This window comes from Protomyctophum parallelum (genome assembly GCF_964188405.1).
Source record: "Protomyctophum parallelum genome assembly, chromosome: 6".
NCBI classification, from domain to species: domain Eukaryota; kingdom Metazoa; phylum Chordata; class Actinopteri; order Myctophiformes; family Myctophidae; genus Protomyctophum; species Protomyctophum parallelum.
The window spans coordinates 49,275,436-49,299,703 of NC_139701.1; the positions used below are offsets into that span (position 1 = coordinate 49,275,436).

The following is a 24,268-nucleotide window of genomic DNA, read 5'->3' on the forward strand; positions in this document are numbered from 1 at the left end:
ATATTGGAAATTGGAAATACTCAAGTAAATTACAAATGCCTCAAAATTGTACTTTGCTTTTACCACTGGCATGTTGTGCATCGGTAAGTGTGCACTGTGCACCACTACTACGATGGGATGTTGTTTGAGGTGAGACTACAGAGAAGTCTACAGAACTACAGTCAGTGGTAGCTGGTCTTCTCTCTATGAGTTCTCTCATGATATTTGAGAGTACCTAACTGGCTGAACCTAGTCCCACACTGGTCACAGGCGTAGGGCTTCTCTCCTGTATGAATTCTCTGGTGACTTTTGAGAGCACTGCTCTGGATGAACCTGCTCCCACACTGGTCACAGGCGTAGGGCTTCTCTCCTGTATGAATTCTCTGGTGAACTTTTAGTTGACTGCTCTGGCTGAACCTAGTCCCACACTGGTCACAAGTGTAGGGCTTCTCTCCTGTATGAATTCTCTGGTGTTTAGTGAGATTACTGTTTGTGCGGAACCAGGTCCCACACTGGTCACAGTGGTAGGGCTTCTCTCCTGTATGAATTCTCTGGTGACGTTTTAGAAGACTGCTCCAGCTGAACCTGCTCCCACACTGGTCACAGGCGTAGGGCTTCTCTCCTGTATGAATTCTCTGGTGAACTTTTACTTGACTGCTCTGGCTGAACCTAGTCCCACACTGGTCACAGGCGTAAGGCTTCTCTCTTGTATGAATTCTCTGGTGACTTTTGAGATGACTGCTGCAGCTGAACCTAGTCCCACACTGGTCACAGGCGTAGGGCTTCTCTTCTGAATGAATTCTCTGGTGACGTTTGAGATTACTGCTCAAGCTGAACTTAGCCCCACACTGGTCACAGGCGTAGGGCTTCTCTCCTGTATGAATTCTCTGGTGAATTTTGAGATGACTGCTGCAGCTGAACCTAGTCCCACACTGGTCACAGGCGTAGGGCTTCTCTCCTGTGTGAATTATCTGGTGTTGGTTGACATGTCTATTTCTGCTGTAGACATGTTTGAGTTGGGCAGGAAAGACATCTGGGATGGAGAATGAGGAGAGAGAAACAGAGGCTAAATAAGATGTTTTAAAAATAACATGCAAGTTGTGTTGGTATTTCGGGAAAAGTAATTGGGTACCGAAATTGGGTTCCAAGTAGGAACCGAATTAACACATGGTTGGTACCGGGTACCCATACAAATAATTCAATTTCCTGCACGCCTGCTCAATCTCAGCAACTGTTTGGGTAAATGTATTTATTTTCCCGATCCCAATGGAAATATTGCTGGTTTAGCGGGAACTAAACGATACACATGTGGGATGGTGCGGGACTAAATGCGACTTATTTTTTTTGTTGCGGGCGGGAGCGGCGGACAGGGGGTCACTGCGGGCGGTCAAAATAAAATCATTGCGGGTGCGGGAGGGAATGGGCTGACATTCCACGGGAGCGGGCGGGAGCGGGATCAATAAATCACTCCCACGCAGGGCTCTAGCGCGCAGCGCAACCTGGTGCGGTACAAAGGGGACGAATATATTCAGCCCCCACAGAGATGACGTCACTGCACATGCTTTAATGGTCCGAGTATAACCCACGACATTTGAAATAATTTATAATCCCCCCCCCCCCCCCCCCCCCCGACAGACGGTACAGACCCCCAAAAGAGGACTTGTACAGGCAAAACAGGACATAATGGTCTAGAATATGAGAAATCAAACAGACACTTGTTGATCACATAGCGTGACATTTTCATCAAATCTGAAGGAGTAATAAAAAAAGGTTTTACACGCGGCCTCCTGGTGGCGCTATAAAGAGCAGATGTGAACAATACAGGGCAAAGGTTCTAGGGAGTGTGCATACAAAGTTTTACTTTACGATCGGTGCAGTTAAAACACAAATAGGCCAGTTATAGCGCCATCATGAAAAGAACTGAAAGACATACTCTCCACAAGCCTTCGGCCTGGTGGAGACAATTAACTACAGTTTGAGTTTAGTGCTAGGACTCCAAGGAGGACCACTTCACCACTTTTCAACCTATCTTCATATAATAGAGCACCGAAGTCCTGACGTAACTCGCTCATCCCGACGATTCCCCTGGTTCGTTCGCGGAAGTAATTTCTCTATGGAGAATAACATGGGGTGATCTTAATATCGTCTACTATAAGCGTTGTGGTCCAAAAATAAACAAGCTGTCTCTGCGTTATTGTCAGGGAGGTGTCTCTGTATCGTTTGCAACAGTCAGTCACTCATATATGATACAGTCTGCTTCTAGCGAAAATCTAACTAATTCAGCAGCAGTAACATTAGCGTTTTCTCTCAGTCAGTTGATTCTTCATATCCATATGAGTGAAGCGGCCGGGGTGACATGTTTATTTTTCAAACACAGTTGTTATACGAGGCGATCTAAAATTGCCTCAATGGGGATTTCAATGCAACTAAACAAATATATGAACCTGGGGACTGACGCCCTCTACTGAAAGTGACGTCAGACTTCGGTGCTCTATAGGTCCTCACTAATAATCATGAAAAAATTGTGCAATTTTTTCTACTCGGTCTGTGTCTCATAGGAGGGCTGTGGGCAGTTCAGAAACCGTCTTCCAGTGACATCATCGATGGGGAATACAAGCTAATAGAAACTGCAGGCTTTCTAGTCCTGAAAAGTTGCAATGCGAGAATGGAAGCCATCGTTCTCACGATAATGAAAATCTAAATATTTTTGTAAAAGAATCTTGTTTAAAAAATAATCTGCCTTATGATGATTTCACTGGAAGACGGTTTCTAAACTGCCCGCAGCCGTCCTATGAGACACAGACTGAGTAGAAAAACATTGTGCCATTTTTTCATGATTATTACGGAGGACCTATTATATGAAGATAGGTTGAAAAGTGGTGAAGTGGTCCTTTAAGCATTACTCAGTTACTCCACCGAGTAGCGACAAAATGTGTGTACATGTGCTGTCTGTTGAAGATTAAATCAAAGTGTACAATACAGTGACATGAAAACATGCACATACTTATTCTGTGTAACTTTATCACAGGCTGCTTCAGCATGGCTGCCTGGATCTGTTCCTTCTCTGACGCAGCATCGGTCCACTCTGATGATGGTCCACGTTTGAGGTCCGCTTTTACCGTCTGGGATGTGACTTTACTCGCTGACATGTTGTGGTCTTTGACCCAGTCCTCTGCTCTGCTTCTGGACTAAACTCTCCCAGATCAACAGTGGACAGAACAGTGACTAAACTCTCCTCCCAGATCAACATACAGAACAATGACTATTTTAAACTCTCCCAGTTCAACGTAGTGGACAGAACAGTGACTAAATGCTAATCTAATCTAACTGTCTGTAACAAAGAGCAAAGCAATGGCCGCCGCTGTTTGTCTGACTGAAACGCGTCCCCGTTTTGACTGATTGTTCCTTTATCCTGTTTTCGCCACAGCCGCCTGCCGTCCAGACGCCTCTCCCAGTCCCACCGCTCACTGGGGAGAAATAGGGTAGGGGGAAAAACGGGGAGTGAACATTGTATTCATAGGCGACTGCAATGCATGTTGGGAAGAAGTGACTACTTTGAATGGGTCACAGTTCTCTGTGCAACATCTCCGCACTACCACTGACGGGACGCGCGCACGTGCGCGCGTGTGTGCGTGTGTGTGTGTGTGTGTGTGTGAGAAAGATACGCTCGGGAGCGGATCATATCGTTACGTCATGTTGTAGTATTGTTTTGTAGTCGATAGGCAGGAATAACAAACACCTTTCCCCTCAAACCGGAAGAATAACAATAAAAGCTCTCGTAGCCTGCAGCTTTTATTGAGAAAAATCGGTTTGAGGGGAAAGGAAATTCTGGTTTGTTGTTCCTGCCTGTCGACTACAAAACAATACTACAACTTGACGTAACGATATCATCCGCTCCCGGCCGGATCATATACCGAAATGAAATGGTGCCCAGGCTACGGGAGACCACCTGGCACCTGCCTATTAATAACATTAATGTAGTGTTCACTCCATCCATTCGGCCTGGTGGAGACATATTCTTTAGTTATGGGTCAGAGAGGCTACGGGTGCGTTCGGAAATGCGCACCGTGAATGTGGTCAGTTTGTTGAGTGTGGTGGGCGGTGACGTCACAGAGTGCGTTCAGTGTGCCTTATTTACGAACGCCCACAGCTGTGACGCATTCACACCGGACGACCCCAGCTTCAGGGTAGGGTCGCTCAGTGGACGACCCCAGCTTCAGGGTAGGGTCGCTCAGTGGACGACCCCAGCTTCAGGGTAGGGTCGCTCAGTGGACGACCCCGCAGCTTCAGGGTAGGGTCGCTCAGTGGACGACCCCAGCTTCAGGGTAGGGTCGCTCAGTGCGGGCACTCGGCACGTGCACCCGGTGCGCAGCGCACTGGATTTTCGAACGACAAGAGAGCACACCAGTGCGTTCAGGGCGCATTTCCAAACGCACCCTAAATCTCATCGAATGGTGATCCATGGCTCAAATGCCAAATATGGGCGTTGATATAAAAGGTTGAAAAACACTGATCTACAATATTTACATTGCATGTAATCTTAAAAATCACACGCGTGTGAAGTGAGGGGCGCTCTAATATCCTACATCACCTCATTCCGGCCAATCAGAATTTGCGTCACTCACCTTTGTCTAATGTTTGCGTTACGCAATGTTTGTCAACATCCATTGTCAACGGCGATTAATGCTGGTGTCAGTGTGTGTTTACACACACACTAAAAGCTGGACATAGGTATGGCCCCTCAAAAATCACACTTTCTTTTTTTAGGGGCGCTCTTATCATCATACATCATCACATTCCGTGCTCATGCAGCCAATCAAATCATCACATTCCGTGGTACACATAGACACACACAAAGCTGAGCGTAGGAGGGGCTAGCACCCCTCAAAATGACCTCTGACGTCACTTTGACATAACCATAAATGAACTCCATGTTGCGCCCATATATAGCCTATATCCCAGGTGCCTTTAGGCATGTCACTATGACTCATACAGAACCATAAACAAAGAAAAGAGACACAGATAGGCAGACAGATACAGAGATATCCTTATATATTATATATATATATAATTACGATAACAATGGCAGACTAGTCGCTAGTACTCGGGCTCACAATATAATAGATTTACACACTGTGTCCAATCACACAGATCCGAGTCGGGCAACGTCATCAGAGTTGTCATTGATCAGGGCGGCGGGGTGGAATATATATATATATATAAGGAGGCAAAGCAACGACGCTCTCCGTTTTCTCCTCGAGAAGGATGGAACGTCGCGCCAACTCGCCCTTTGTCTCCAACGTGGACCTCCTGAAGCACTTCCTGTCCGACGGCGGCGGCGACGAGGCGGTGGCGCCGACCCCGACGCCGACCGCGGGGGCGGAGCACGCCCGGCCGCAGCAGGAGGACATGGACCGCCTGGAGGAGGAGAACCAGGCGCTGAGGGACGAGAACGGCAAGCAGGCGCTGGAGATCAGCGCGCTGAGGCAGAGCCTCAACGAGCTGCAGCTGGTCTACAGGAAGAAGGACAAAGACAGGAGGACCATGAACGTGGGGAGACTGCTCGGCTGGAAGAAATAGAGGCACCGTGGATGGGCCAAAGACCACCGTGGATGGGCCCCAAAGACCACCGTGGATGGGCCAAAGACCTGCACCGTGGATGGGCCAAAGACCACCGTGGATGGGCCCCAAAGACCACCGTGGATGGGCCAAAGACCTGCACCGTGGATGGGCCAAAGACCACCGTGGATGGGCCCCAAAGACCACCGTGGATGGGCCAAAGACCACCGTGGATGGGCCAAAGACCTGCACCGTGGATGGGCCAAAGACCACCGTGGATGGGCCAAAGACCACCGTGGATGGGCCAAAGACCACCGTGGATGGGCCAAAGACCTGCACCGTGGATGGGCCAAAGACCACCGTGGATGGGCCAAAGACCACCGTGGATGGGCCAAAGACCACCGTGGATGGGCCAAAGACCACCGTGGATGGGCCAAAGACCACCGTGGATGGGCCAAAGACCACAGTGGATGGGCCCCAAAGACCACCGTGGATGGGCCAAAGACCACAGTGGATGGGCCCCAAAGACCACCGTGGTGGTTCCGGTCTGTGCGCATTCACGCTGCGGGAATAAGGATGTTTTCCTCATATTGTTTGGAATGTCTTAACATGAATCTGCGGGCCTCGATCTCTTGAGAGAGCTAAACTTAACTTAACTTAACCCCCCAAATGGTCACGGGTTCATTTGGTGCCACGTGTACACTCTCAGAGGTACAGACCTGTAGATGCTCAAGGACCGTCGGGGGGTCCCGGGGTCGCGGTTTGAGAGCCACCGAAGTAGCCTAATTGGCACACTCTTGCTCCGTCTGCCATCAAACGCATGCCCATTAATGTCCTCTACACCACAAACCACCAACACGTGCAAGCCCACGAGTCAAACCCATTGGTGGAGTCATTGGTTCATGTATTGTCCCCAAGCTGAGGTCAGATCTTTGCTTGGAAAAGGTCCCTAGGGGACCTTTCCTGTCCTGGGGTGTTTCTATAGTTACACGTGTGAAATCACCTCAACTGGAATGGAATGGACTTGCAAATATCTCTTTGGTTCCATGTTTACACTCTCTGAGATACAGACCCGCAACGGGTGGTTTTGGTGGACTAACTGTCGACCCCCCTGGAACCCCCCCCAAGGACCCCCTGGGGGCACCCGGACCAGACGTTGATAACCGGCGACCGAGACGCTTCATTCAGACCTTCAACATAATGTCCATCCCTCATTTGGGAGACTCTCTGAATGTTTTTTTTCCCCCTCACTAGCGTCGGAAGAACGCTGCATGTCTTTCGCCGTCCAGAGTTCTACATAAATAAACTAGAGAGCGGACAGCCCCGCCCCCCAGCTATTCATTTCAATGGAAGTTAATCAGTGGAGTTTGAAGCACCCGGAAGCTGCCGGAAGTACCTCTGTTCGTACCCCTCTGTGTCACGCACTTTAGCCTCTGAACCTCCATCCACAGTCGCACACTGGACCTCCGTCTGGTGTGCGACTGTGGCTCAAGAGGTAGAGCAGGTCGTCCAATGATCCATGGGTCGGCGGTTCGAATCCCGGCTCCTCCTGTCTACATGTCAAAGTGTCCTTGGGCAAGACACTGAACCCCAAATTACTCCCGATGTGCTGGATGGTACCTTGCATGGCTTCCGCCGCAATCGGTGTGTGAATGGGTGAATGTAATGCACAGTCTATGTAAAGCGCCTTGGATAAAGGCGCTATATAAATGCACCATTTACCACCTCCATGAACGTCCTGCAATTCCAGCTTTGGCCAGTAGGCCAGCCGCTCTGGGGGGCGGGCCTGCTTTCGTCCCTATCTGTTGAATAAAAATCACACTTGTGTGAAGTGAGGGGTGCCTGGTAATGTTGAAATGAAGCATCATTTTGACTAATATAGAAGTCACTTTCATTCACTGCCACTATATATATCTGTACGTTACGAGACATAAATACAGTGTGTTATTGTATAAAATAAAAGATGTATTTATATTGGCCACGTGACGTCTCACGTCAGTGCCCTAAACAAACATTAAAAGTCCATAGACTGGGCTGCCATTCGATTTTTGTTGTGCTCTAATTCATGCAGTGTACCACTGAATGGGACGATTTGATTGGCCGAGCACGGGGTGTGATGATGTATGATGATGAGAGCACCTCTCACTTCACACGAGTGTGATTTTTTCATTAACCAGGAGGCACTTCAAATACAAAACAAAAAATGTATATAAAACTCCTACACATTTTGTCCAGACGTCACAAACGTGCCTGACCTGGTGGAGACCTGTGCTCCAAGGAGCACTTTTTGATAGTCACAACGCATTGCGAGTTTGTAGATGTGTATATATAGGGTTAAAGTGGTTAAACTGATTGATGCATGCTGTGTTAACACTTTTTTCTGGGGACCCCCTGGAACCCCCCCCCCCCCAAGGGACATTGAGGGTCCCTATAGATTCAACTTTGAGAACCATTTATTTAGAGTCGACTTCAAAGTTCAAAGTCCTCCCACGTGTTTTCAAAGCACCGAATGGACTGGGATCAGCTTATCTCATTGACTCGCTAAAAATACACACGCCTACACATCTTAAATGGTAAATGGTGCATTTATATAGGGCCTTTATCCGAGGCGCTTTACATAGATTGTGCATTACATTCACCCACACATTCACACACCGATGCCGGGGAAAACCATGCAAGGCACCAACCTGCACATCGGGAGCAATCAGGGGTTCAGAGTCCAGTTGCTCAAGGAGACTTCGACACTAACTCTGGGGGGAGTCCAGGTTCGAACTGGCAACCTTGTGGTTCCCGTCGGACCACTCTACCCCTGAGCCACCGCCAGCTCCCCATCTCCTGCTGCAGGCGCTATAAAACAAAACAATCAAAACCCAGAAGAAAAATGGTGATTCTGCTACTACTTTCCCGTAGGCTATGTGGAATTAGGAATACATTATCTCAAAACCCAGGGAGGTGAGCACAGTCAACATTCGGCATTTGAGCAACGGACGACCATTTTATGAGATTTAGCCTCTCAGACAGCTAGCCTAAACTTTGAATATTTAGTTTTGTCCACAATTACAGGTACATGCAGGCCAGGTGTGCCCAAAAAGGTACCAGTAGATCACAAAGGCTTTGCAGGTAGACCACCACGATGCCCCTAAAAATATATATAACTTTAATAAAACACACAATGCAATACTTTGTTTTTAAATTGTTGCGTACAACCATCAGTATAGCATTAAAAAGTAAAATACCAAAAACGACCATTTCCATTTTTCCCCCCTCTATTTCCCAATCCATTTGTCTTATATGTAATGCCAGCGCCGCTAATCCAAAGCCCCCTCAAGTACATTTTTAAACTATTTTCAGCAAAAATAGTTCTTTTTGCTGGGTAGATCTTGTTGACCCGGTCGTTTTGTAAGTAGCTCTCAAGTCAAAAAAAGTATGGGCACCCCTGATGTAGGCTATGCTGTGTTGATGTTGGTACTAGGCAAATGACCAAAACAACAATTTTAACAATGATTCTACATTCTCTTATTGTGTAGCCTACACTACTTGTAAATTAAGTAATGCAGATGTTTAACAATCATTTAACTCGTTAGATCATGAAGTGGAATCTTAAGAGTTAAAGATTTTGGCTGAGGACCACCTGGAACCTCCTCAAGGACCACTGGTTGAAAAACCCACTGTATTAAAGCATCGGTTGAATTAAAGCCCATTACATCTGATCTGCTCAATCTGGCTTTTTAAATGATATTAAACATTTGTATCTTTGTTCTCGTGCCCCTTGATTTGCACCAACTTTCAGCACTTGATGTGAAGAAAAGATATATAAACTTTTACTTATTTTTCGTATGAGAACTGCTATAGCCTATATAGTATATAAATGAAGTTCATTGACATAACCAAAGTCTTATACCGTTCTAGAAATACTCAAAACCATTATGCATCGTTTCTTGATCCTCTAAACAGATTTATTTTAGCCCCTTTCACCCCTTCTTAAAGAGGTCTTGCCTCATACCTGGCCACAGCTAGTTAGCAAATACTCTGTTGAAAGTGTTGTTAATTTTAACTGACCTCATACTAGAAGAAGGAATTATGCACCTGCTTTTTGTAATATTTGGTTCCAAGGTTTTGTTATTGTGTGTATGCGTGTGTTTTTGTATTATATCTTGTTGTACCTTGTATCTATGTCCTGTATGTAAAATCATTGCTTTAAATGTTATTTTTTAGAAGTACGATTCACATAAGCGTTATAGTCAAATCAGTGGGTGTATAACGCTGAGAGCAGATGAGCCTTAGCTGGCTGCTTCTGATGGGGTCTTCTGTTGCAGTGCCTGCTGGAATTAAACATTTGTATCTTTGTTCTCGTGCCCCTCGATCAACTTTTACTTTACTCTTTTTCTGTACTGTGGAGCATTTCGACGTAGAACTATAGTTGGTAGGGTTGTCAGTATCATGAAGCTTTACGAGGGCCGTATCATCCATAGCAGTGCCGGTTCCCAAACTATGCAAAGTGTTTGTTTCATAAAAATCCACCGTAGATTTGTTATGAGGTAGTACTACTACTTCCTGTCAAGAAATTCCTTGCAGGTGGGTTTTTCGTGTGTTGGAGTTTGGAAGCGCTTGTTTTCTGTAAAGCAACCTCCTGCATGCGTGGTCTGGAGAGGGCAGTTGTTTTACAGACGGCTAAAAGGGCAGGGGCTGAAGCCCCCTTTGATGTCGATGTGTGCACGTGCCTGGATATGAGGTTACACTATTCTGATACTGTAGTAATCATCGCTGTGGATAGAGTGTTTGTTCAGTTCATTCAACATCATTCTGTGTCTGCTTACTCTGTTATATCACTTCCAATTCCATCTGTATCCTGTGTGAGTATACTAGCTCTCCTGATTGGATAAAATTAGTATCCCAACCTGAAAATGCACGTTCTTTTTTTAAGTATGAGGACTTTCATTTGTTATCAAATAAAAACACTGCAAACTCATTTTTATTAATTACTGTACCTGTTGATTTCTTTTTTTTTTACACTATTGGGAATTGTTGATTAGTTATAGTGGAGATCGTATAATAATATAATACACAGTGTACTTGCCTTGTGAGTCTGGACATCTGTCAATGTTTACATTTAATTAAAAAGGCGTGTGCACACACGCACACACACACACACACACACACACACACACACACACACACACACACACACACACACACACACACACACACACACACACACACACACACACACACACACACACACACACACACACACACACACACACACACACACACACACACACACACACACACACACACACACACACACACACACACACACACACACACACACACACACACACACACACACACAGTCCACTGTATCTGTCTCATGCACCTCATAACATAAAATCTCATATAAGCACCTATACATATTTCCTTTAATATATTAGGCTTTAACAGTCTGAAGTGCTCTAAAATGTAAAAGTCACACTTTAGGAGTTTTTGGACTGAAACAATACTTTGGTCCATTCTACACTTCAGGTTGTATGAATCATTTGGCATGAAATGAATTGTAATAAAGTGATGTCTTTTGCGGGTGAATGTAGCATCAAAGCAATCACATAACGTTGCCATCGGGTGAAAGCCTTGTAAGGCTGTGGCTCAGGAGGTAGAGAGGGTCGTCCAATGATTACGTGGGTCGGTGGTTCGAATCCCAACTCCTCCTGTCTACATGTCAAAGTGTCCTTGAGCAAGACACTGAACCCCTAATTGCTCCTGATGTGCTGGTTGGGGCCTTGCATGGTTTCCGCCGCAATGTGTGTGTGAATGGGTGAATGTAATGCACAATTTATGTAAAGCGCCTATATAAATGCACCATTTACCATTTAAGTCCAAAACCGTTCCATTTTTATAATTTTTTAAAAACTATTTAAAATAGCACGAGCTCAGAATAATAGATCAGCATTATGTTTGTGCATAACGTATGTAATTCATTTACAGAAAGAAACCACGGCTTCTACCCGACAGCAACGCTATACAGTAGTTACAATTTAACCCATTCTGAGACCGATTCTAACAAAACACCTTCTAAAATCTATTAACCTAAGCTTTCTGAAAACCTTCAAATTCGCATTCAAAAATTAAAAATGATAATAAACAAATGAGACACAGAGGTATAGCTCCGCCTCCCGGATTAAAAGTTATTATAATGTAAGGTCAGGGGTCCTCAAAGATTTTGGCCGGGGAGTCGGGGAATGCTTTGGCAATGTCCCCCGCCCCACCCCCTCTCGGCCCCCGATATAAATTGACTGCTACAATATCCTTAACCCATTTTGACCTGGGAACGATTCTGCAAAACGTCTTCTAAATCCTGACTGTTTTCTTGAAAAAGCTATGTTTTTCTATGTCAGTCGTTCTCAATGGGGATGATGGTGGGCAGCTGTCTGATGCCCAATACAGTAGGTCGTACAGTAGGTCTCCTAGATGGGGATGGGGATGATGGTGGGCAGCTGTCTGATGTACAGTAGGTCGTACAGTAGGTCTCCTAGATGGGGATGGGGATGATGGTGGGCAGCTGTCCAATGGGAGGCGGGTTGTATTTCTCGACGCGCATCAGCCGTCGCAGGATGTCGTCGCGGTCCCGCGGCCACCCGTACACCTGGGTGTTCTGGAGCCAGTTGGGCACGTGGCTCTGCATGGGACGCGCACGCACACACACACGCACACACGCACACGCACACGCGCACACACACACACACACACAGCCGTGTGTCAGAGTGAAATCGGCCTCATCTGCTTGAGGGCACTCTAGCGCTTTCATTCTGAAAAATGTACTAGAAGTGAATTCATTAAAGGTATATTCAGTATATTTCACTCAAAAAACCTTAGGTTTCGTTTTTGGCTGTGGGACCCAGCCTTTCGTCCAATCAGGATAGAGAGTCAAAAACGAAACCTAAGGTTTTTTGACCCCCAGGGGTTAACTGGGGACAGGGAGGAACTCCTTATATGGCCAGCACACTCTATAGTAGGGAGGATTATCACAACAAAACAAAAAAATAAGTGATATTTGAATTAAGTGAAATCACTGAATATACCTTTAAACGAAAGCCCGATAGTATATGTATATGTGCGTGTGAACGTGCGCGGGCGTGGCCTATGCGTGTAAACGTGCGTCCAACAATTTAATTCAGATTTTAGTGCAATGGAAAGGAAAAGACATAACTAAGACCATTATAAAGCATTATCGTTTGATATAGCCTACATGAAACCTCTCTCCCCAGACAGTCGGAACATCAAGTCATCTGTATTCATGTGGCACATTTATAAACGACAGGTAACCCACAAACCCAACGTGCTTTCCAATGGGTCATGACCAAAATGATAGTGTATATGGCTATATGTTATTTTGCAGTCCGTCTATGATAATATGTAACACTCAGCAATGGTGATTTTCACTGTGTAGCATTATTTGGGTGATCAAGCCAGGCCAGCCTAAACGGCTATAAGTGATCATGTGCCCGAAGACTTTGCTCACTTTGCTCAATTATCTTTTTATTAATTTAGAGCAGACAGCAGAGCATAATATAGTTATAGGAGCAGAGCCATATATAACTATTACTATATGATCCAGTTATCACTGGATAAGTAGCGTTCTGACTACAGTTTTTGGAATTACCACTAGGTGGCAGCGAGCGGCAAGGTGCCGCCATCTTGGTGTGATGACCTCAAGCTATTGGTGATTCCAAGTATTTGAGGAGTGTCGCCTCTTTATATAGAATCTCTTTGCTCCAGGGGACATTAAAATGGAACCCACCTTCCTGGCTCCATGAGGGGACATTAAAATGGAACCCACCTTCCTGGCTCCAGGGGACATTAAAATGGAACCCACCTTCCTGGCTCCAGGGGACATTAAAATGGAACCCACCTTCCTGGCTCCAGGGGACATTAAAATGGAACCCACCTTCCTGGCTCCATGAGGGGACATTAAGATGAAACACACCTTCCTGGCTCCAGGGGACATTAAAATAGAACCCACCTTCCTGTCTCCATGAGGGGACATTAAAATGGAACCCACCTTCCTGGCTCCATGAGGGGACATTAAAATGGAACCCACCTTCCTGGCTCCATGAGGGGACATTAAAATGGAACCCACCTTCCTGGCTCCAGGGGACATTAAGATGAAACCCACCTTCCTGGCTCCAGGGGACATTAAGATGAAACCCACCTTCCTGGCTCCATGAGGGGACATTAAAATGGAACCCACCTTCCTGGCTCCATGAGGGGACATTAAAATAGAACCCACCTTCCTGGCTCCAGGGGACATTAAAATAGAACCCACCTTCCTGGCTCCAGGGGACATTAAAATGGAACCCACCTTCCTGGCTCCATGAGGGGACATTAAAATGGAACCCACCTTCCTGGCTCCATGAGGGGACATTAAAATGGAACCCACCTTCCTGGCTCCATGAGGGGACATTAAAATAGAACCCACCTTCCTGGCTCCATGAGGGGACATTAAAATGGAACCCACCTTCCTGGCTCCAGGGGACATTAAAATGGAACCCACCTTCCTGGCTCCAGGGGACATTAAGATGAAACCCACCTTCCTGGCTCCAGGGGACATTAAAATAGAACCCACCTTCCTGGCTCCATGAGGGGACATTAAAATGGAACCCACCTTCCTGGCTCCAGGGGACATTAAGATGAAACCCACCTTCCTGGCTCCATGAGGGGACATTAAAATGGAACCCACCTTCCTGGCTCCATGAGGGGACATTAAAATGGAACCCACCTTCCTGGCTCCATGAGGGGACATTAAAATAGAACCCACCTTCCTGTCTCCATGAGGGGACATTAAAATGGAACCCACCTTCCTGGCTCCATGAGGGGACATTAAAATGGAACCCACCTTCCTGGCTCCAGGGGACATTAAAATGGAACCCACCTTCCTGGCTCCAGGGGACATTAAAATAGAACCCACCTTCCTGGCTCCATGAGGGGACATTAAAATGGAACCCACCTTCCTGGCTCCAGGGGACATTAAAATAGAACCCACCTTCCTGGCTCCATGAGGGGACATTAAACTGGAACCCACCTTCCTGGCTCCAGGGGACATTAAAATGGAACCCACCTTCCTGGCTCTGGGGGACATTAAAATAGAACCCACCTTCCTGGCTCCATGAGGGGACATTAAAATGGAACCCACCTTCCTGGCTCCGGGGGACATTAAAATAGAACCCACCTTCCTGGCTCCAGGGAACAGGATGGGGATGAACCTGAAGTTCTTGCTTCCATTCTGAATGAATTCATTCTGCAACTGAAAAGCACAATTTTACAATTTAGACATGGTAATAACTGTCAAATACATCAAAATCACACCCGTGTGAAGTGAGTGGTGCAACTCTGTGTGGGGGTTCCCGGGGAGGGAGGGGGGGGGGGGGGGGGGGGGGGAGTTCCAGACCCACAGGAACGCACCCAGGGTGCCGGTCCGGTTCCGGCGAGCCGGTCCGTGTCCGTAACGGTTGAGAAATGACAGCGTTACCGTCCGTGTGGCGGTCCCTCTACTGTATACCCTCTACTGTACCACCCTCTACTGTACTGTACTGTCACTGTAATGTACTGGCACCCCCGAAAGCAACAGTTAATAATGTGCGTGTGTGTGTGTGTTTGTGTGTGCGTTAGGTTGCGCACAGGTGGTGAAAAACAACCATGCTGTTTTCGTGCTCATACCCAGCCACCCAGACACCCAGCCTGCACACACAGCTCCGTAAGGGAGTGCTTGCACCGCTCAAAAATAGCACGTGCACGGGCGACCCACTGTTTGTGAAACTGACCCGTTTGTGTATGTAGACGGTGTTGAGGGTCCGCTCGTCGCCCTCCAGGCTGACAGGGGGCGCCGTCACCGTCTCGTGGTACTTTGGGCTGATGATTATGATGATGAGGTATTCCTTCTGCGTGACAAGACAAGACATTAAACTTAACCCATTTAAAAAAAGAAAAAAGGCTTCTAAATCCTAAAGGCTTTCTGAAAAACCTATGTTTCTTTGTCAGTGGTTTTCAAACTATTTACTACTACTACTACTACTATAGGACCCCCAGGATTATATGTAATTGGCCACGAACCCCAATTTCAAAATATGTTGTTCCAGGGACCCCCACACGGAAGCAAAGACTTGAGTTAAAAACGTTCCGCTCTATATATATATTCAATTATTTGCGCCCACATTTTCACGATTTTTCTAAAATAGCAGATCTACAAGCTCATATAGATGAGCTTATGAGCCAGGGAAGCTGGAAGTACCCTCACTAAAAACGCCGGGACAACGCTCCACAGGGAAGCTGGAAGTACCCTCACTAAAAACGCCGGGACGACAACGCTCCACACGTCCCAAACTCTGCTCCCTTCTGGCTCCAAAACTGTGGAATGCACTTCCCATTGCAGTCAGAACTGCAGCATCACTCCCAATCTTCCGCCGTAGTCTGAAAACCCACCTTTTCAGACTCCATCATGGCCCGTAGCACTTACCCTACCCCCTTAGATAGCACTTCTGTAGACTTAGATAGCATCTGATACAGACTTATAGCATGTTATATGTAGACAGCACTATAATTGCATTGTATGTAGTCATAGCACGTCATAGTATATATATGTATAGCATAGTAGTATAGATGTATAGTTTATATGTATAGCTTCATTATATAGATATTCCACTGTTACTTTCTTAGCTTACACATGTTTCTTGATAAATGTTTTTATGTGATCTATTCCCATGCTTTTTTTGTTCTTGCTTAATGTAAATCGCTCTGGATTAAGAGCGTCTGCTAAATGCCTAAATTGTAAATTGTAAATCTGCTATTTCCCAATAGCTCAAGTATAACATAGCGCTTGAAACACCAAAAGGGGTTGCCGCCCTGAACGCGTTAACGACTCGAGCGGTGGCAGCGAGCAGACGCACATCAAAGAAGGTTTCCGTTAAGAAGGGGCCAACGAGGTTTGCCAACGACATTCTGTGTCGCTTTGAAGTTCTCCACGCATTTCACAACCCATTATAACCCCCCCCCCCCCCCCCCCGCTCACGTTCAAAGACAACGAGATTAAGATAAGATACAAATACAGATCATTTTGTTTACCCCCCCCACCCCTCCCCCCTGGGGGGATTTCAATCAATGAAAAGAACAAACATAAGAGTGATTACTCATTATACTCATGCATGCCTGTCAACCCTCCAGGTTTTCCACAGGATTCATTATACCGCTGCCCTCCCGTATATAAAAAGGCAGGGTACGAGACTTTCTTTGGTTAAAATAAGTGTTTAACCAAAGAATAGCACTTATACTGCCTTTACCATTAGTCCCCGTAAATATAATTCTTCTTCTTTAGTTCCCAATTTAATTAAAATAAATTAAAACCAAAAGTGGACTATTTTCGTTGTATGAACTAAACTGTGGTTGGGAATAATAGTGTTGTTGCTGCCTTTGGCTGCCATATTTTCTATATTGTCTATTTTCTATGCATTATATTATCTATTTACTACGTTTCTATATTATCTATTTACTATGTACACTATCGTTATAATGACCAGGCTTCAAGAGTTCAAGTTCACTTATATGACGCCCATTTCCGTTATGTCAGCATATAGGGCGTAGACTAGGCGCCTCCCAGAACAGTCATGGCGCTTCCGTCTGTCAGTGACACTTTAGTGTGAGACGGGAGCAGTCGCTTGTTACGGAGCGCTGCATGTCGCAATGAAAGGTTCGTTTTGTTATTTTGGTGTCATGTCATTCAGTTATTTGTCAACATTTAAGTTCCTCATTGCAAAACATTACAAGGTTTATTGATCGTTTTTGTTCATTATGTTTCTTTGCAGTCCTGGTTGTTATGATGTACATGTTGTATGGTTCCTCTCCGCGTGCCCTTTGAGCTATGGGGCAGCCAGTGAGGTAAATAGCGTTTGTTTTGAGCATTTGTTTGTTACGCTATGATTTATTTCGTTATGTTTAATTTGGTAATAATAAACTTTATTTGTATAGCACTTTTCATACATAAAATGCAGCTCAAAGTGCTTCACAGGGCAGGACACAAAAATAAAATACAATAAAACACAAGTAGTTAAAATGATAGAACAATAGCAGAGAACAAAACCGAATATAAGAACATAAAATAAATAAAAACACATAAAATAAATAAAACTCAACTAAAAGCAAGGGTGAAGAGGTGAGTCTTGAGTTGAGATTTAAAAATGTCTACAGAGGGTGCGTGTCTGAGCTCGAATGGAAGTTTATTCCAGGCTGTTGGGCCATAGAAGCAGAAAGCTGCCTCACCGTACTTTTTTGTGCACATACCTTTAGGCACTTCAAGTAGGCCAGCGTTGGAGGACCTGAGGGGGCGGCTAGGGACATATCTAGGTAGGCAGTCACGGAGGTACGGAGGTGCGAGACCATTGAGAGCTTTATAGACAAGTAACAGAATTTTAAAGTCAATCCTGAAAACAACCGGAAGCCAGTGCAGTGATGCCAAAACTGGAGTAATATGTTCTCTCATCCTAGTTCTAGTTAAAACTCTAGCTGCTGCATTTTGGACAAGTTGTAATCTGTCAGTCGCTTTCTTAGGGAGTCCTGAAAAGAGTGCATTGCAGTAGTCAAGCCGAGAAAAAACAAAGGCGTGGATTAGCGTTTTTGCATCGTCCAAGGACAAATAGGATCTGATCCGTGCAATATTTCTAAGGTGAAAAAAAGCAATCTTGGTAACATGATTAATGTGTGAATTAAAATTCAATTCAGAATCAATAATAACCCCCAGGTTCTTTACTGTACTGTTACCTTCTACAGTCAGGTTGCCAAGTCTGCCAATTATTGATTATCTTTGCTCGCTAGAACCGATTATGAGAACTTCCGTCTTATCCTCATTCAGTTTGAGAAAGTTCTCACTCATCCAACACTTGATGCCAGACAGACAGGTCAACAGCGGGTCCAAAGCACAGGGATCGTCTGGGGCCACAGCAAGATATAGTTGGGTATCATCAGCATAGAAATGAAAATTGACTCCGTGATTGGTAATGAGTTCACCCAATGGCAGAATGTACAAGGAGAACAGCAGAGGACCAAGAATCGAGCCTTGTGGGACACCAGAACTGATGTCGTGTTTGTCTGAGTCAAACTCGGCTAGATTGACAAAGTAACTTCTGTTTGAAAGGTAGGAGGAGAACCAGGACAGGGCCGTACCAGACAGGCCTATCCAGTGCTCCAGACGCTGTATTAAAATTGAATGATCAATCGTGTCAAATGCAGCCGTTAAATCTAGCAGTAGGAGAACGGATGTTTCTTGTCAGCAGACACCCTAAGATCATTCATTACTTTTACAAGGGCAGTTTCTGTGCTATGATTTTTCCTAAAGCCAGATTGGAATTTGTTGTGCACATCATTGCTCTGTAGAAATACGTCCAATTGATGAGAGATGCATTTCTCCAAAACCTTGCCCAGAAAGGGCAGATTCGAAATGGGTCGATAGTTACCCAAAACAGAGGGATCCAGATTATGTTTCTTTAGTAGGGGCCTGACTACGGCCGTCTTCAGAGAGTCTGGGAAGACGCCTGTCTGTAGAGAGCTGTTTACAATTTTTAGGATATCTCCAATCACACTGTCTAAGACCTCTTTGAGAAAGGTGGTGGGAATTGTATCCAATGAACAGGAGGAAGATGTCATCTGTGATATGGTTTTGCGGAGTTCGTCTTCATCAATTGCGCAAAACGATAATAGGCTCCCCCTGGAGAGATCTACCCTGGGACCGTTAGCTGCTGTTTGAAGGTTTGCACTAGCAACAGCACCATTCAAAATATCAGCTCTAATGTTAAAGATTTTGTTATCAAAAAAGCATGCAAACTCATTACACTTAGCTTTAGAGGCCGGGAATGACTGCTTGTAGGACTGGGGGGGGTTTAAAAGTCGATCAATGGTAGAGAATAGGACTCTGGCATTTGTCTTGTTCTCGTTAATAATGCCAGAGAAATATGCCTGCCTTGCTAGACGCAGGGCTTTGTTATAGGCGACTGTTGACTTTTTAAGAATCTCTAGGTGGGTGGTGAGTTTATTTTTTCTCCAAGCTCGCTCAGCTCTACGACATTCTTGCTTCAGTGAGCGTGTATGCTCATTTAACCAGGGCGTTACTCTGGTGTTATGTTTCTTTTTTGTTTTCAAAGGAGCCACTATATCAAGAGCTGACTCTAGTTTAAGATTAAAAATTTGAACCAGATCATTTACTGGGGGAGTATCGGGCAGGGGGGGGCCCAGATGACGAGGGAACTCGTCAGCTGCAGAAGAGCTAAAAAAGCGCTTTGTTATGGTATATTCTGTGATGTTTTCCTCTAGATCAGAGGCAGTCATATTAAAACACAGCAAATAGTGGTCTGATAGCTCAGGCCTTTCAATAGTCCTTTCCACAGTGATGTTCACCCCTCTAGAAATCACCAGGTCCAGAGTGTGCCCATGTTTATGTGTAGGCCCAACAACATGTTGGATAAACTCAAAGGAATGCAATAACTCTAAGAAACCCATAGCCACAGCATCTGTAGCATCATCCAGGTGCAGATTAAGATCACCTGTGATAAGAGTTCTGTCATAGTTAGTGGTACTCATGTTAATCATGATTTATTCTTTTGTGTGTTTCGTTAGTTTGACGTAGGCTTTTGGGCATAAAATAAAGCCTCCAGTATCAACAAACAAACTGCCGGAAAATCCAGAAATGGACAGTTTTTCATTGATTTGTAATTAGTAGTAAGTAATTTATGCGAAAAACCTAACAAACAAACAAACATGGGCACTAGCTGTGTTTGATGTTTTCCACACTTTGACTACAATATGACCAGAGTCTCTTCACCTCAGAATAGCTAGGGTTTGAGTGATTAAAGGACGCTCAAACGGCTGTGTGTTGTGTGCATGTGTGTGTGTGTGTGTGCATGCGTGCGTGCGAGTGTGCGTGCGTGTGTGCGTGCGTGCGTGCGAGTGTGCGTGCGTGTGTGTGTACCTCGCTGAGGTAACGTTCCATAAAGTCTATCTTGCTGATGCTCCTGAAGTGCTGCTCGAACATGTCGATCTGGAGAACAAACACACATCACGTCATTTTACAGTTGTAAAAATGACAAATAAAAGCTATCTATCTAGATGAGTTGTGTTGTGTTCACAGCCCACCTGAACGCACGCACGCACGCACGCACACACACCCATGTACGAGGAAGCTGGACAGCTGATACAAGCAGGGGCCATCGCCATGCTGGCTTGTGGTTGTGGTGGACATTTACGTCAAAATTAAATTTCTGCCGGACATGCAAAATGATAACTCTGAGAGTGTACATTTTGTATTAGGTTAAGAGAGAGTTAAGGGCGTCCTTGCGAATAAACCATTTGAGAACCACTAGTACTCGTTGGACTCCTGAAGTCCTAATGAATGAATAGTGCTGTAAAGTCAGTGTCGTACATATTCTGAAGAAAACCTGGAGCCTTGACATTCAGTATTTGGGCCTTATGAAACTGCCTCCCCCTGGCCAGCCGGGGCGCCTGATGGAGGGGAAAGGAACTGGTTGGAATAACGTGTTCCTTCCACGCGCTACGTCCAACCAGGGAAACTCCCCCCCTGTCAGGTTGTAAAGGAGCAACTTGGACACTCAGGCATGAAGGAAGCATGAGTTCAAGTCCGTTGCTCTCCCCTTGTCCCCCATATATGGGGGACTAGGTTGGTGGAGGGTGTGTAGAGCCCAGGATCACATTAGATGATTGACACAGGGGTGAAAAATGGGTTACAAAATCGTGGGATAAAAAAATATATGAAAAAAAAAAGTAATTGGGCCTTGCGATCAAAATAAGTACAGTACATTATAAATGGTGTGTGAAACATAAAATATGGCGCCACGGCCCGCGGACAGGACCACGTCTGTACGGTCGGACATTACAATTTACAATTTACAATTTAGGCATTTAGCAGACGCTCTTAATCCAGAGCGATTTACAATAATCAAGAACAAAAGCATGGGAATACATCACAAAAGCATTTATCATAAAACATGCGTAAGCTAAGAAAGTAACAGTGGAATATCTATATTCATGTTGGTGACCTCTGTGACCCCTGGCTATGGCATCGCTGAAGCAGCTTCACATCAGTATGGTGACAAAAGTACTCGCATTCGAGTAAAAGTATCAATATCAAAACTCTGTTACAAGTAAAAGTCCGGAATTCAAAAAAGGGCTTGAGTAAAAGTACAAAAGTATAGGCATCAAAAATGTAAGGAGAAGACGAGCGGCAGACGTACGTGCAGTGTCCCCCCCCTCCCCCTCAGACGTACGTGGGTGTCCCCCCCCCCCCTCAGACGTACGTGGGTGCCCCCCCCCCCCCCCCCCCCCTCAGACGTACGTGGGTGTCGAAGCCGTTGTGTCTCAACAGCGCCACAAAGTTGATGATCTCGTTGATGTGTCGGTCGTCGTCCGCCTCGTACGTCACAAACACCCGTCCTGGATTACAGTAAAAGAAAAAGTGAGGGGCGCTCTTATCATTACCACATTTGGCTATAGAGCGTCGCAGTCCCGCCCCCCTGTCAGAACGACCAGTGGCCCAGGAATTGAATCCCAATGCATTTCTCCCCATAGGCTTTTCTTAAAGTATTTATTTAAAGACGGTTATACGCCGCGGACAAAGCCAACTCGGATCGTGACGAATCATGACAATGAACACAATGTTTTGGGGGCCGATCAAATCATTAGAAAGAAGAACATAAAGGCAGGAGACAACACTGTTAGTTTTGTTTTTCTTCTTGTAAATTATTTGATCGGCCCAAAACATTGTGTTCATTGTCATGATTTGTCACGATCCGAGTTGGCTTTGTCCGCGGCGTAACCGTCTTTAAATAAATACTATAAGAAATGCCTATGGGAGAAATGCATTGGGATTTATTTCCTGGGCCACTCGTTGTTCTGAAAGGGGGAGGGACTGCGACGCTATTTGTGATTTGGCCATAGCCAAAAGTGTGTTTTTCGTGCAAAACTAATGCTTGCAATGGATTCAGAATCATGAAAACCCCCTAGTTTGACCCGTCACATGCTACTTAAAGCATAATAAAACTTTGATATTATATTGGATGTTAATGGTACGTACCCCAGCTTATTATGCTATGAATTATGAAAATTGCCCAACATAATGCAAGTTTGCACCCAGCAGTTTCTAAATGCTGGGGACCCATATACAGTACTCAACATTTATAACACAAAACTTTAGGGTATACTCAAAATGCCCGGGTTCACAACGGGCCTCTATGGGCTGGCAAGTAGACCCTCATGCTTCCTTCTATGCATGAGGAGTTCAAGCCACTTCTTTTCACCAGACAGGGGGGAGTTTCCCCGGTTGGACGTAGCGCGTGGAAGGAACACGTTATTCCAACCAGTTCCTTTCCCCTCCATCAGGCGCCCCGGCTGGCCAGGGGGAGGCAGTATAGAGACCAGTTCCTTTCCCCTCCATCAGGCGCCCCGGCTGGCCAGGGGGAGGCAGTATAGAGACCAGGATTACTGCATGTTTTTTGTGAGGGTACCTACCCTATATGAGACATGGGGAGAACATGCAAACTCCACACAGAAAGGCCCTTTCGCCAACCCCACCTCGGGTATGGGAGAACACGCCTCCAGCTTGTTTACTATCTTTTCATCAGTGTGAACACTCACATACATACCATAATTATCCTTAAGTTATATAGCAGTTGTTCCCACACTTTTTAGCCTGTGAGACACACCCAAAAGACACCCAAGGACCCAAACTAGTGAAAATAGCATATCTACAACTTAAGTGTGAGCTTGTAGATCGGCTATACATTTGTGGAATTTAAAGGAATTCGCTTTTCTTTTTTATTGTTGAGGGGCGCCAGCCCCTCCTATTTACAGGTTTAATGAATTTCTTTTTTTTTTCTGTTCAATGATAAAGTGTTTTCAATCTGGTCTGTGTCTGAATTCCACTGTAATAAATCCTTCCCCTCGGGTGAAATACTGAGCTTTCTTTCACTTGTTGCAACAGCACTAGTGACACCTATTCCACAATGCTATTGTAGAGTCTGGAACTACACCTCCCCAAATCCCAGTAAGGAAGCTAGCTGGCTTGTCTGTGCACGAAAATATATTTTAAAATAGCTTTACATTAGTTATTTATGTGTATATCCATTTCTGCTGAGCAGCAAGCTATAATAATGCTTAGATGATTTCAATGTATATTAGGATACATTTGCGCGAGTGTAAAGACGAAAACGGCAATGTGTATTCTAGTAGTTTGTACTCACGCTGTTCCAAAGACAGAGGGCTGTTGTAGGCAGGATTATTCTGCTTGGAGGAACCGTAGTGGCCGCTGTATTGGACAGAACACATACATTATATAGACATTATTCTGTTTAGAGGGACTGTAGTGGCTGCTGTATTGAAGAGAACGCGTACATCTTTAGACATTGTCAAAGAAACTCACTCATCTTCTAACACCGTGCTCATGCTTCTAATCTTGCCAATACATCATATACATAACAAGTTAGTTATCATGAAACATGAGTAAGCTAAGAACGTAACAGTGGAATCTCTATATCTTGTACATTGTCATGGTTTTATTGTGCTACGAGTATGCTATTTTTCCATGTGACATCTGCTACTTATGGGTTGAACTTGAATCAGTGGAGTAGGAGGCTAGGAGCGGCTATCTCTGGGAGAGATTTTCTTTTATGTATATATGGATGTACTG

The 24,268-nt window shown here is 45.3% G+C and overlaps 1 protein-coding gene across 1 annotated transcript in view; it reads right to left on the reverse strand.

Moving 5' to 3' along the window:
• Positions 1-12,056: 12,056 nt before the first annotated feature.
• Positions 12,057-24,268, reverse strand: part of traf3ip2l (TRAF3 interacting protein 2-like) — a 24,455-nt gene continuing 12,243 nt past the window's right edge. Inside the window, exons 6-11 of the mRNA XM_083768021.1 lie at positions 23,823-23,887; positions 21,920-22,017; positions 20,540-20,608; positions 15,354-15,470; positions 14,762-14,836; positions 12,057-12,211 (exon numbers count right to left, since the gene is read on the reverse strand). Of these exons, the coding sequence (XP_083624147.1) occupies positions 12,065-12,211; positions 14,762-14,836; positions 15,354-15,470; positions 20,540-20,608; positions 21,920-22,017; positions 23,823-23,887 (571 nt within the window). The 3' untranslated portion in view covers positions 12,057-12,064. The remainder of the gene's footprint in view (positions 12,212-14,761; positions 14,837-15,353; positions 15,471-20,539; positions 20,609-21,919; positions 22,018-23,822; positions 23,888-24,268) is intronic.